This window comes from Phoenix dactylifera, chromosome 7 (assembly GCF_051530095.1).
Source record: "Phoenix dactylifera cultivar Ajwa chromosome 7, Ajwa_hap1_PhDact_Kaust_v1.1, whole genome shotgun sequence".
Taxonomy (NCBI): Eukaryota; Viridiplantae; Streptophyta; class Magnoliopsida; order Arecales; family Arecaceae; genus Phoenix; species Phoenix dactylifera.
Window position 1 is genome coordinate 28,576,076 of NC_143196.1, and position 15,153 is coordinate 28,591,228.

General features: G+C 37.6%; 1 protein-coding gene across 2 annotated transcripts; it reads right to left on the reverse strand.

The window, feature by feature from the left end:
• Nucleotides 1–235: 235 nt before the first annotated feature.
• Nucleotides 236–14,899, reverse strand: LOC103723544 (MICOS complex subunit). Of its 2 annotated transcripts, XM_008814495.6 has the most exons (12): nt 14,536–14,899; nt 14,219–14,282; nt 11,290–11,961; nt 7,858–7,992; nt 7,587–7,739; nt 6,149–6,226; nt 3,971–4,063; nt 3,726–3,845; nt 3,463–3,540; nt 3,123–3,302; nt 1,167–1,268; nt 236–813 (listed from the first exon to the last, which is right to left on the reverse strand). In XM_008814495.6, exons 1-12 carry the CDS (start codon nt 14,544–14,546, stop codon nt 583–585), a joined length of 1,917 nt encoding a protein of 638 aa, XP_008812717.4. In that variant the 5' UTR covers nt 14,547–14,899; the 3' UTR covers nt 236–582. The 2 variants fall into 2 exon arrangements, with proteins under 2 accessions (XP_008812717.4, XP_008812718.4); XM_008814496.6 differs by lacking the exon at nt 7,858–7,992 and having other exon boundaries at nt 14,536–14,838.
• Nucleotides 14,900–15,153: the final 254 nt, after the last annotated feature.

Below are 15,153 nucleotides of genomic sequence, written 5' to 3' on the forward strand. Positions count from 1 at the left end.
GACTAGAACAGAGGACGCAAGCTTTATCCAGAATGATAGTGTAAATAGGTAGCTTTTCCTCTCCATCATCAAAATCGGGGGAATCAATCCCGAACAGGTGATGGAAACTACCGATTTAGAGTTCGGCAGGGACATGGATGCACTCTCCATGTGCCCCCATGGAGCTCCATCTGATCATGGCCATCATTGCCCAATTGGTAAAACAGGCCCTCCCCTGTCCAACTCTCCCTCCAAATGAACACCAAGCCAAATATGAATAAAAAAGAACGTACCGGCCCCGTTACAAAGCAGATAACGTAATCAGCTTGAGTACACGGCAACTTTGCATATCCTCGTTATGATTAGTACAAAAATTTCACTCATTTGTAAATTGTATTTAAATTTCCATCTCACATCAGGCAAAGAGCCCTATAGTTGAAATGAACAAATTTTTATTTGTTCAAAGTTTCTCTGTGCTCTCAGTCCAACCAAACTGAATACTCAGGCAGCAGTACCGGTAGTGTGATGGTAGGTAACATGAACAAAAAGGACCCACACGGATCTTTGGAATGGGGAATGAGAAGCTGCCTGGGTGTATCAAAACTAGGCAAAGGTAATAGATGTGGCGTATGATTGAAGCAGAGAAAGTGCTTGCTCCGCGATAGCACGATTCCTTGCTTGCCTCGCCCACTCGATGACGATTTCCTCTGCTTGGCTGCCACGGACTCCTGCTTCCAAGGAATCTGCTGCTTCTACAAATTTTCCCTCTAACAAAAAGTTCTCTACTTTACTGATGACAGACTCGATGCCATCTCCAGATTGATCTTCCTTCATCTGAAAAGAATGGAAAATAAAGAATTAGAAGCACACTCAAGTTAATGATTAGTATCTCACAGATTATAAGAGTTTCTATGATCGATCAAGGAAATGATTCAAACATTCTAGACCCAAAGGTAGCAGCTACATTATTGCATTGGCGAACCATCAGCAGATGATATCCTCAGTGTGACAGGATTAAGCAATCCACCGTCCCAATGACAAGATGCCAAGTTGTCGGCCCAACAAATAATAATTAGAACGAAGAGTGTTTTGACTCCAAAAGTCCATATATACTTCGTAAGTAATATTTACCATGGTAGATCAAACACATCCCTTGTTTAAAGCATTATGCTGCTACAATATTTTACCTTTATTGAAGATGCAAAATGAGCTACAGCATGAGTGAGGATGCCGCCGCCGCCAGCTGGGATAAGGCTAAAATGCCGAAGGTTCCGCTTTAAGGAATCAAACTGCAGTGAAAAGCCGTCTCTGAATCAGGTACTTAAGAGCAGTTGAAAAATCGTATAATTGAATCAGAGGCATGTCAAGCATCAACTTTTTGGAGTTTTGGTAAACCAAAAGAAAACAGAAGGCTAAGCAAAAGTGGGCATCGTGATTAATCACGTGCCATCATTTAGTCTAACCTCATATTCATGAAACAAGGAACAACTTTCAAAACTTCTGTCATTGTTCAACAGGTTAGCATGCAAGCAATAGTAACCGACAGAATCATACGAACATTTGTAAGTATCCATAGCCATCACATGAAATGGCAAGAGGAAATGGTATGTGTTCATTGAAACAGTAAAAATCTCTTGATGTCCCAGAAGGATGCTGTACTCGATGATGCAGACAGGCAATGACTAGAAAAAGAATGACCTTATATTGGAATGTCTCATCTGATGTTTAAGTTGGCAGTGCTTACAATTTCATTCATGAACATGGTTTTCCCATGAAAACACTTGATTCTTTAAAGATAGGATATGAACCTGATATATATCCTCTAGCACATGGGGAAATAATTGATTCTATATCAACCGCAAAAAGGTATGGTTTGACTATTTAATCCTTCCCCTCGTCCACCCTCCCACCCAGAAAGAATAATTAAAAAATTTAGTAACCTGGTATTACGTGCATGAACACTTGCTTCAGAATTTCCTTCCAATAGATACAAAGCACCGTGAAAGGTTGAACTGATAAACCTCCAAAAGGTGTTGTAATGTGATCCGACTGGAGAGAAGGCTAGATAGAAGTTACTATTTAAGATCCCTAGCCCTGCTTAAGTGCCCAACATCTTCCCAACGTACAACCAATGTAGGACTAAATACATGACTACGTTTAAGCAAAAAAAAATAAAAAATACATGCCTACATGGATTCTCATATACCCACCCATTTAAACCCTCGCATTCTCACTCGAAAAGGGTCAAATCAGAAAAACATTATGAGTGGCATGTGTTAGCCATGAACGGACCCACGCTACGTTGCCCCTAGCCACACATGGATCTTGGGCTGGATCTACTTTGATACCACTTGTAATGCCCCAGCCAAAATGTTATTACTTTGGATCCATGGCCTACTTAAGTACCAAAGATCCTCCCAACACACATCCTATGTGGGACCATATACAGGTTTGCATGGGTCCTCAAAGCTTTCAGCTTAGTGTGCAGTAAAGCCACTTGATGGTTGTACCAGAGGCACGGACTCCATCTATTTTCATCAAGGTAGTGTTATCAGGGAGGTCCATCCCCAGTGCACAGGCCATTGCCTGTAGCACTACAGAAAGCCAAATATCTGAAAATATAATAGCACTAAAAGAAAGGCCCTTCTTGGCTCATGAATCGGAACTTCTACAACACAAGAATGATGCTATATTAACAAGTTCGAAGCCATATCATCTTCTCATGGGATTTTCTGATCCCCTCATGACATAATCAACATGCAAATGAATATACACCATTATTGTAATAAAAGACAAAATAAGATCAGCAAACACCTCCCAATTGACATACTGGTAATGTAGATTTTACTATCAATTGACAGTCATAAACAATTGTGCTGAGGAAAAGAAGAATAGAGAGATTACTAGTCTTCAAGTATTTATATATATTATATATATATATATATGTGTGTGTGTGTGTGTGTGTGTGTGTGGCATAGAAACTTCTATCACCGATTCAAATACAACATATACATGCAATCAGTTTTGCCAATAGTGGGCAAGACACGCTTAACAGAAATCTATAAAAGCAGCAAATCAGAAGTAGCAAGAGCAACGAAAATGCAAGCTAAGTCTCCAAAGTCTAAGAGAATAATCTGACTTGCCTTTTGATTCAATTGCATCTGGGTACTTGACCCATAGTTTAATATTTCTTCTGGAAGAGATGTAAGTGCTAAATCTAAAAGAGATTCTTTGTCAATGCCTTCTAGGGACTTGCGTAGTGCAGCTACCTCCGCTCGAATTGGCAGTCCTTTAGACAGAGCATCTTCCAAAGCAAGTGTACCCTGTAAGATTCTAACATTAGTGGAGTTAAAATACATTTTTCACAGACAACCTAGAAGTTGTAATATTACAAATATAATAAATCAAAGCTTCAACATTTTAAGAAATTTTCAGGTAAAGTGATACAAACATAATGCTAGTAAATATTAACAGCAAACGCACCAACGCAAGCTTGTGAACAGAGTGAGTCTGGCGGGCTTCTTCAGATCTTGCATAGAATGCCATGCACAAGGCATTAATCTACAAGAGCCCAAAATACATAAATCACCCTAAGAACTTTCGAAGAACATATCAAGGATACTGGCGATGGAAGGAAAATAGGACATTCTAGCCTACAGCTCATAAATGCTTTTAAACATAAGGAAAAAAATGGTGATATATAAAAGAGTATTCACATATGCCAATTGCAACAGCACGAGACATACATTGAGGTCAGCTTCAGCAATTTTTTCCATCTGGGATGCTTTCTCCTTTGAAATAGCAGCAGCTAATTCGGCTTTTGCCAACTCCTGAACTTTCTTAAGCTTTATATCAGTTTCCTCATCCTGCAAAAAGCAAAGAGCAAAGAGTTTTGTTTTACTTCTGCATCTGAAAAGAAATGGAATCAAGTAGTTTGTAAGAAGAATCTAGCAATGCAATGCATAAACTGGTCCCACTAGCTGGGTATTACCTTGTGTCTCAATTCCTCTCGAAGATTCTGTTCAGCTTTTTCTTGAAGTGACTTTATTGTAGCTGTTGCCTTTGCCTTCTCTCGGTTTAACTCCTGAAACATAGTTTAACAAAGCAAGGTAAAATATTCTACCAATGATGTTAATTGAGCATTATGATGATTTGATATATATATACTCCCAAAATAATTCTTAAAACAGCATTTAACTTTACCGGCAGGCTTTGGCAAAAGAATTATGACCTACACTGTAGAGAGCTATTTACTCATATATCAACTACTCCAATATTGGGTTAAGTTCGAAACAAGTCACAGTGCCATAAATTCGTACTAAATACTCTATTTGGGTAGAGGTATCTTAGTTAAACAAATTTGAAATTTTGGAAGGAAAACATTATGAAAAATGGAATTTTGACAAGTTTTGTTTCTTTATTAGTTATTGTAACCATTTTTGTTGCATGATGGAAGAAATTTATGATGCAGGATACCTCCCTCAAACACACAAACACATGGACATGTTAGTATTCTGGTATCTTATTATCTTTTATAACCCTTCCTGGAAAAATCAAGCCGCACTCCTTGAGGCAACATGTGGTCTTCATTGCATATGTATACTATTTTAACCGGTCCGTCATCACTTTCTCCTCTACAACAATAGTTTGTAGGATTCCATGAATGCATTCATACCTAAAAGAAAACATTTCTGCTTTCACATTTTAATCCTTCAATGTTTAGTTCAGAATATGCCGATGGATGAGCTTTTAATAGACAAAAAGCCACAAAGCAATCTATCAGGATATCTTGAGTTGCCCAAATCTAATACATGCTTTAGGAGGGAGTATGACACCACCACCACCACCCCCTCCCCCCCCCAACCCACCCACCCACCCACCCACACACACACACACACACACATAAACACACACACACACACACAGAGAGAGAGAAACTTATGCCAGAATTTTAAGGACTACTAAGAAGCATAAAGAAACTTATGTACTAACTAAAGTCTCTGCATTCTGCCTTGCCCCTCATCCATCTCCAATTATAACGTAATATATATAAGTAGTTTCAACACTGTTTACAAAGGAGATGCCCATTTTGGAATGGCCTTTCCAATGTACATACTACAAAGGCTAAGAACTTTCCCCAATGAGCTAGGCTATGAAGAATCCCCTTGTCTCACAAATTTCTACCTTTCTCAGTTGCACCTCCACTCCTTAATGACATTGGCACCCCTTGTAAGCAAACATTATAAAATCATGGCAGTATGATGATTGAGCCTCACTGTTCTACTTGCATCACGTGAAAAGGATAATTTGGTAGAAAAATCACTGAAAGATACAAAAGTCATTAGCAACCTATGTACCTTTAGATATACAAAAATTATTCATCAGAGACCATGCCCTTTAGCATCGCTAAGTAGAATACTGATTCAAATAATGCTCTAGAGTCTAGACTTAAAAACTTACAGAGTAATATATGAATCAACAAAATTTAGAAGAAACAAGAAATTATCCAATGATAGGCCTTGAATGTAAATGTCCAAATGAACATTATCACAAATCAGTGGATAAATACTATACCATTATGATGTCTATGAGCTTTTAGTTGAAGTTTTCCCTCTTGAAGAGTAAACTAAGAGAAAAACATCCTTGAATGGATAAAATTGTATAGTTCTACTTGTGATAAAAAAGAGAGAGCCATGATGTGACAAGTTAATTATCTTGTAAGCTATAGTATTGCGAGTAAAACCATCACCAATAACAGGAATACAGACTTCTGTCAAAAGTGCAAAGTTTTTTTGAGAACCATATAATCACTGAACAACAATTGCTTGCTTACTATGATGCGCATTTTTTATTTAGTGATTTCCGTATCTGCCATCTGAAACTAACGAAACACACTTTCATAATAAACATTGTGTTAAGAGCGTATTGCTATCCAACGACAAGTACCACTGATATAAGTAAACCTGTAAATTTATATCCAAAGGTAACACTAAAGGACTAAACAATTTCATATGCAAATGTAAAGCATCAGGAAGAAGAAAACTGCTGTACCACTACATCTTTTCCAAGAAGAATAAAACTAAACAATGAAAGTCGCAATGGTCAAATGTGAAACATATATCAGAGAAACTAACATTTTACAAAATCAAGATAATAAATGTTCTAATACCTTTACCAAGATTGCTGCCTCTTCGGCATACATAAGTTCTCTCGCCCTTGCATCCTTCAGATCTTTTTCATATTTCTCCTGAAGTGAAACAGAATGATAAAAAAAAAATGACTAGTTATTAAGTATGCAGAATATAAATCTCTCAATAAGTCTCCCATACTCCCAAAAATGTTTGTCTCGTTTCCCCCTTCTGAACCAAAGTTTAAAAGCAAATCATGCTCCTTGTTGCTTTTCAAGGGGGGAAAAGGCTTTTGTTTCCTTATATAAGCCTACCCATTAGAGGGTGAGCCTTGGTGCAACAGTAAGTTTCTCCATTGTGATCTGGAGGTCGTGTTCGAAACACAAAAATAGTTTCGCTGCATGCAGAGGTAAGGCTGCATATATTTGACCCTCCTTGGACCCGACAATGGTAAGGGCCTGGTGCACCAGGCCACCCTATTATCTAAGCCTGCATATTAGTTTGGTGTTGTGAATCATTTCTTTCAAAAATATGATTTGATGGATGCATATAAAGGCACATACAAAAATAACTGAATGGAATGTCACCATTGACATCAATTTGAATGTGATCTTTTGGTGTGGTTCTTGCAAGTTGGGTTTTAAAGGCACAATATGGACCCTTGATCAATGGAGAATTTCATAAAGAAACAAGATAACTAATACATATACATGTCTTTAAGAAAGAAAAAAATCTACCAATAAAAGATCAAACTAACTGTCATTCAGAAACAAACAAGTTTGAACAAAATTATTGACTGATTTCAGATCACCAGATTATAGAGAAAGAAAGGTAATGTGATTTCTTAACTAGCAGAATATCAAAACAAAAAATGAATAGAGGATTTTTATAGTTTAATTGTGTAATGTAGAGGCAACAAGAAATTGACCTAGAAAAAGTGCACTGGTCAAAACAAAATTTTAGGTAAGAAACTATGGGTTTTATAGGCATTCTAGATCTTGGTAACACTAAATGAACAAAAAAACAGTGGAGTTTGAACAAAAATCATTCTGAATAGATTATAGTCAGTAGCTTGGAAAGAAATGTAGTACTTTATGATTTTTAAATTAACTAAACAACGAAGCAAGGAATGCACTAAAGGAATTCAATAATAAATTGGGTCATGCCGAAACAATACATATTTAATATTTATTGTAGGAAAATGTATCCATATTTTTTTCAAAAAAAAATCCGAGAACAATTCTAAGAAAGTTTGATATAGTCTTTTTATCATTTTTTGGTACTATATTATGCATCATTATTTGGATAACTCTTTCTCATCAGATGAGTTCTATTTTATACTTTCTTGGGCATGTGCCATACAATTATTACTAGAGAAAGTCCACATAACACTGAAATGGATGGATGCACAAAAACACACAAAAGCACCAAGAATTTAGATTTGCAAATAACTTTAAAGGATCATGCAAGAATGCAAACCTTGAGCTTCTTTTTCTCTTCAGCAAAGATATAAGCATCTGATTCAGCTTGCTTTCTTTCAGCAGTATGAATAGCATCTATTAAATCAAGTATTATTTTCCCATCTTCAGAAGTTTTCTTGTCCTCTGGTTTTTCATGTGCAACAACTGAAGCCTTCATTATCACAAAAGAAAGTAAGCAAGAGCTTCTCGAAAGGCAAAAAGGATGTGCACTAAACATCAAAACAGTAGAAAACACATCCAGAATGGTCAAGTTCTTGCCATGAAATAACCTCTTTATTCTTAGAAAACATTGCTAAGGCATCTGCACCCTCTTCTTTTCTGGAAATGTCAGGGTTCACTTCATCTTGAAGAGAATATGATTGGGAGAGGGGTATCGGGGCCTCTGTTTCTGCATTTAGTGAATTCTGCAAGGAGGCAACTATTTTTATCAATTCAAATAGGGAACAGGACAAAGTGTGGCTTCTCATAACCAGGTAAACCATTGAATGACAAAGTTATCCTGGACCATGAAATCATGCTCCTAGAATTAAGGTTCTGCAGACATGATCACAATCCACAAGCATCTGGTATCTTATATAATGGAAGCTGGTTAGGTGTGGTACAGGGAAGCAGGTCTTTTAATAAAAATTAATAAAAAACTTGGAAAGCAGGTGCAAGGACAAGTTTCTGAGGAGATTCGGAAGCGAGTGCACAACCCTAAATTGAAAATTCTTGCTACAAAGTTCAGGTATTTCAGCTGTATATCTACTATCTACTATATATAATGGAAACTCCTAAAGTCGACATGCGTAGCCAAACTCTAGTTGAAAGCCTATGGCTCACACGAATGCTTTGAGAGAGAGAGAGAGAGCACTCCCCTTCCTAGAAAAATATGCGCAATAAGGTATCTTTCTTTCTCTATTTTAGTAAAAGTGGGGCCCACATCATAGGAAACTTGCACCAACTAAAGAGAGAGCCTGATTCCCCATCTCTCTCTCTCCTTCTTAGAATATACCATGCTGAAACTGGACTCCATAACATGAAACCGACATGGGACCCACATTCTAAACACAAGGGAGGAAAAAAGAATCATCAGTGCATCTGACCCATTCCCCAAAACCAGCCTAATTGATATTTCCAGTGGACGATATGTTCTCAACCGAGACCAAAGTTGTAGGACTTCTATGGAGAAACTTCTTAGTTCCTAGAGACCTCCATGTTAGCTCAATAATTGATAGATCGATGAATAATAAGTGCTCCATTGAACCCTACTTCCCCACCATCTTTGTTTATCAATTCGGTCTCACCCAGAATATCCCTTGTTCGCCCCTCTACACTTTGAATGTGTCATTTGTTGATCGGCTCCTTATTTCTGAGCCACATCAGATCGTGTTGATGGACTTTTTCTACAAGCAGCTATACCTGGATTATCACTTTGTCCCCTTCGACCTTCAGCCTAGCATGACGGGAGAATTTCTAAGTTGGTGGAAGGCTCACATAACTAATATTTAGCATGAACATGCTTCCGCCATCCTGGGCCATATCAACATCGACACTCATCTTGACTCTATCTACTACGCCCTCTAGTTCACACCCGACTGTCGATAAGTCTCCAACCTCAGTCAAGGGCAAAGGTATATCTCTTTGACTGAACTGAGTAAGTGTATCTGCAAAACAGTTTTTGACCAATCCTTGTCTCTGTAGCCCCTTCAATTCCTCCTGCTCGGCCGGCATTGAAGACCTAAGTTCATGCTTCAAAGAGGATAAAGGCTATAGTTCACAAGCCTAGGTCCATTCCTCTTCAACAAAGTGGTAGAATAAGGCACCCCTTCATGGTCGGGTGGGTAGTGTTTCAAAGCTTGCCATAGTATTGGACATCACAGAAGACTCCAAAAGGGAGTCATTGGATGCTTCTGCTGATACGGTGGACGTACCAAAAACCAAACCTTTAGGAGACTTGACCTCATCAACTGAGTTGACTCCCTCTTAGTCTCTGCCTTCTGATCGCTCTCCAGAATTGTCGATATCAAGGCCTTCGGTCCTCATGACCAATGTAACTAGCACTCATTAGCTTGATGATTATGGAATTCTAACTACTTCAAAAATTTCAATACATCTAAAATTTTGTTTATAAAATTGAACTTTCAAAATAATGATTATAATTATAATTATAAATTTTAAAATTTGATAAACATATCATAAATGTCTATATTTTAAAGATTTTTTTATCTATACACTTCATGTGGATTGCACGTGCTAGATGTTATATTTTTAAGTGTGCTAGCATGTCGCTGTATGTTGTTGAAAATGGGAATTCCTCAACACAACAAAAATGGCTACCCCATTGATCATTCTCACTGAAACTCACACTAATCACAATCATTCGATAGAGAATAGTCTAAAAGGTGTTACATGAGTATACTAGCCTTATCAAGACAAAAAACATGCCCTAGTCTTCTCGTAACCTCCCATTTAGGCAGCCAAAAATGCAATAACATATTATTTATGACTTCTTATGAATGCAAGGTGGGTAAAGAAACTATATTAGTGCCTAGATTCAAGGATATATCGATTTTAAATAAAAACATGGCAAACATTAACTGGCAAGTAGCATATACAGGCACATGAGACAAAACCCATACGAGTAACTGAGCGAATGTGAGAGGAAGCATGGTTGTTGTGATATGTCTAGTTAAAAATTTTCTATAGTATTGTTTTTGTAACTTGATGACTACAGACCAACTTTTGGCTAGTGCACTCATCTTTTTTCTCCCTCTCTTGGATGGGAAGGACAGAGAGACAGATGAGTTTACTACAGTTTGAAGTTATCTATAATAGTGTGTCATTTGGCAAGTCAAGATATATGGAATAAATCGACATAATGTTGCACGACATCCACATAGGCCATGCCAAGGAATTGGTGTTAGATATACTGGATATATAGAAGCAACAAGACGATATAACCTTCTACAAAAAATATAACTTCCCAAGTAACAACAGAAGAAGCATACTCCTTAACACAAGCAAGGGACTATCATCATTAGAAATGAAACTGAAAAAAGGACGCAAAGTACGCCCCTATCAAATTGATACAAAAAGATATTTACAGCCAATTTGACTTTTTAGGTTGCAATTCATAAGATATGGATGTACTTCCTTGTATCAAACCTTGCCCTCTTCCCTCTTTGTCTGCATCTATTTCCTTACTCTTATGAGAACTTGGAGAATTGCTTCCTGATTGCAGGAACTTAAATTGCATAATTAGTCTCCTTACACAAAAACTGACCTTTCATGTTTCATTCACGCCAAAATCTTACCTAAGATTACCTTGTATAATCATTAAGATTCATTGTAGATGGAGGAAAATGTTGAGACAGTTACTAAATGTTCTCAGCTGAAATCAATCATACTTTAATCCATCAAAGCAAACCAGGGACAAGCTTGTTAGATAAGGTTAAGATAGAATTATCTATTGGGCCTTTGTAGTACACAACAACAATCAAAGCAACTCTCATGAATGTTAGGATGATGAAATCAATTCACGGAAAAAATTACATAGCAAAGGCACACAGCAGTTTGCACCTTAAATGGCTTTTATTGAACATCTGGAAGCAGAAATTATGTCAGAAGAGTAACAAAACTTCAAAACAAGGTTAAAGCAAGAAAGACAACAGAAACAAGGTAAATCTAATGAAAAAGATGCTACCTGAACAAGTTCATACCTTTGGCATTTCCAATGAAGTATCATGATGAGAAGCGGCTTCATTTGTAGTTTCCTTGGGAACATCAACTAAACTGCCAATTTCTGCATTTTGTTCCACAGAGGCTTCACTTGTCTTCTGTTCCACATTGGTTTCTGTTTGAGCCACAGGCCTTTCTCTGTTCTGAATGTCTTCATGTGGTATTTCCGAATCAACTGATTGCCCACCTAGGACTGAAGCAGCCTCCTGAGAAAGGCTAACTGATTCATTCTGTTTGGCAGGCAGAGGCTCCTCTGCAGGTGCTATCTCTGGAACTTCCCTCTTGATCTCTGAATCGTTAAAATGGCCAGGTTCATCGTGCTTCTCGACAATCTCCATGTCAGCTTTTGATGTGCTCAGTTTTTCATTATTTTGATGAACTGTTTGTTCAGCAGAATGCTCGAGAATCTCTGACTTTCTCACATTGTTTAGCTTACTAGAATTTCGAGAAGATGCTTTATCTGGAAGTTTAATATCTAAAAAGCCGATTTTGTAAGCTGTCATAACAGCAGCGCCAACAACAACACTGCCAAGGACAATTTTTGAGATATAGTTCCCTGAATTAGGAGTTTCTTTTGCAGGAGCAGGTCTCTGGGTTGAACTTCGGTGAGAAGCATTTGAGTATTCATATCTTGAAGAAAGTAAAAAGGGCATCTGCTCTCCATGATAACAAGGATAAGTTAAGCCGATAATACATGAAACTGCGTTAGCAGATGTCTTATTAATTAAGAAACAAAAATAACCAAACAAAAGAAAGATATGATGAGCAACCAGCAGAAGCATTGAATCGATTTTGGCATTATATATGATAAGTGCATTGTGAAAGAGGCAATAAGCTATTACAATAGTAATTTTGGAAGTTCACCATTTTTTGCAACTCCATCTATCAAATCCAAAGGACCCTTGCGCTCAGTTTCTACTTAACACTCACCGGTATTCTAACTGTGCCGCTTAAGCACCCACCAATCAGTAAACATATCATGACATGCAGGTTGCATGCCCAAGATTTACATAGAAACGGTTAGCTCTTAGTTTTTCCCAAAATTTAATACAGTTTTTTAGTGCTTCTTGTTGCATTATGTGTAACAAATCCATGAAAAGATGATGGAAGAAAACACCCTGATTATATGCCCAAGATTTACATATAAGTGGTTAGCACTTATTCGCGAAGTTCCAAGCATGTTTTTATTGCTTCTGGTCACAATACATGTTTGAAATTTTGAATACTTCTATAGTTCTATATCCTTATTTGTTTCATGGTAGTAAACTTTCGCTTAAGGCCATGATGACATACATTGGGATGCATTGTCGCCAAGATTCTAGCTTAACCCCTCATTTTCATGGCCCAAAGCCATCCCTTCATACTTTCAACATCCCATCATCTTCACTTAAACCATCACATATGGCTTAACCCCCAAACCACCTCCGTCATACTTTTCCATAAAGCCTCAACATTGTCATAACCTTCTCTAGACTGTGATCTTTTAATTCCCAACAATCTGTGGGCTTAACCCATCACAATCTGTAAATATATCCCTACATGCTCTTCATTTCAGTCAACTACCATAGGCATCAGTCCATAATCACCTTTAATACATTGCCAGTAAATCTACAATTCAGTTCAAAGATCTCTTGCTATCATCTTTTCCCCCTATTCAGTCACTCAATGCCTGAGGAAGCCAATGCCTAGGGAACCCAATAAGTCTTCTATACAGTCTTCATTTATCTAATATACAAATAAGCAGCCCAAGAAACGTTGCATGGCATAGAATACCCGTCAACAATGATGAATCTACAAACAATGGGTCGATATCAGAGATACAAGAACGTTGATGGATAAACCAAAGGATGCTTTGGAAAGCAGATAGGATAGGATATGGGAATAAAATTAATGGTATTAGCATGTACACAAACAGCCAATAGATGCCCTCATAATGCAAGAAGCTCAATTTTTAAGAAGGCCTAGCAGTAAGTTGAGAGAAAGGTTACATCATAGAGCATCAAAAGGAAATGTCACTACTTGGTCCAAATTAGAACCAATTATGAAGAAAGATTCTTATAGACAAACCCTTACAAATGGGTTAAGAATTGCTAGTTTTGGTTATGTTATGCATCCTATGACACCAATTTGGAGATGTGCATGTCAAACAACCCAAAGCACCAGATAGGTTAAGGCATGAATAGCAAACTACAGGGAATCACTTCAATACCCACCTATTAATGCAACAATATTTTGCCTCTATTGGCAACTATAGAATCTCTTTCTGCATAAGGATAACAGAGTATAGAGTGCGTAAACCCCTTGATACTACCACATTCAGTTTGACTACTCATAAATCTGTTATGGTACCAACACATGGACATTTTGCCACATGAACCCCTTCATACAAATTATGCACCTCTTTCATATATTATAAAACCAAAATTTGGTTCCACATTTGTATAACATATGCTATGCCCTATACATTAATTTTTCTGCAACAACAACCACTCTTTATTAGCTGCTAAACATGACAGGATGATAACCTCATCAATAAACTTACGCATTGACTTCCTTACGGTTATGGTATGAGCGGATTTTTTGTCGCACATGTAAAATTGAAGCCTCAGGAGTTGATAGTATTGTTTAACTAAATCCATAAAATTAAAAAATATTAGCTGCTCAAGATACTTGATAGCATAATATAGTTCTCATAGATTCGTTCTCCACAAAACTAGATAAGCTAACTCTACAATCATTATAGTTTTGCATATCTTTGTACAACATGCTTTAGGGATTACTTTTCTTTACCAAACTCATTTTTTATTCTTTTATAAACTCCACACAAAGCTCAGAAATCTCCCTAGTCAAAGCATCAATGCTCATAAGAGGATCAAGAAGCAAAAGAGTAATCAAGAAATGGATATGCACCTGGGCCATGGTCGTCCGAGGGTTCCTCCTGAGGGAATCGCCTGATGAGAGCTTCCAAATGCACCTACAGTGGGGGCACTAAATTATCCAAAAAATACCAAAAAAAACTCTGATTTACAAAAATTTCACCGTTGCATGCATTAAAATAGCATCATCTGCAACAAAACCCTATCTAAATTCTTTTATAATATTTAATGGCAAGAATATTATGAGGACCGGAGAGCATCAAGATTTGAAGGGAAGAATCGAACAAAAACCCCATAAACCCTAAAGAATCGAGATTGGAGCCCGCGAAGAAGAAAGAGAGATCGAAATACCTTCGCAGCATTGCGGAGAAGTGATAGCGAGACTCGGGATGCGAAGAAGTGAAGGGATTCGAGGTCTTGATCTCGTTTTTGGCTCTTATTAGATTCTTTCACTCCGTTCTCCGTCCACCGCTTCGTGCGGAGAGAGGGGAAAGGGATTGGGGGAAGCGAGGGAGGGAGCCGGGATCTCTCGGCGTTTTATAAGAGGCTTTCGGGCATCAGGACAGGACGACATCCGGGTTTGTTCTAAGGGAAACGGAAGGAGAACCGCAGAGGGAATCGAACATATATTTCTTGCTGCAAATGCCCAGGCCCGGACCAGCCCAGTAGGCAATGAGGTTGTGTGGATTGGGGGAGATTTGACTTTTGAATCAACAATTAGAGTTGCCAAGTGACATGCAAACTATGGTGATACCAGCTTTAAAATGTCTATAAAGAAATACTATATAATTATTTGAAGAGATCTATATGTATCAAATTGTCTTGAATCAAGAATTCAATGGCAATGACATGGTATATAAATTTTTGGACGAATAGATGGATGGATAAGGACTCTCTAAAACTTTTTTTTTTTTACATATATTTTTAGTATTTGTTCATTGCATTCACTAGGTTTCACTATTGAACTTT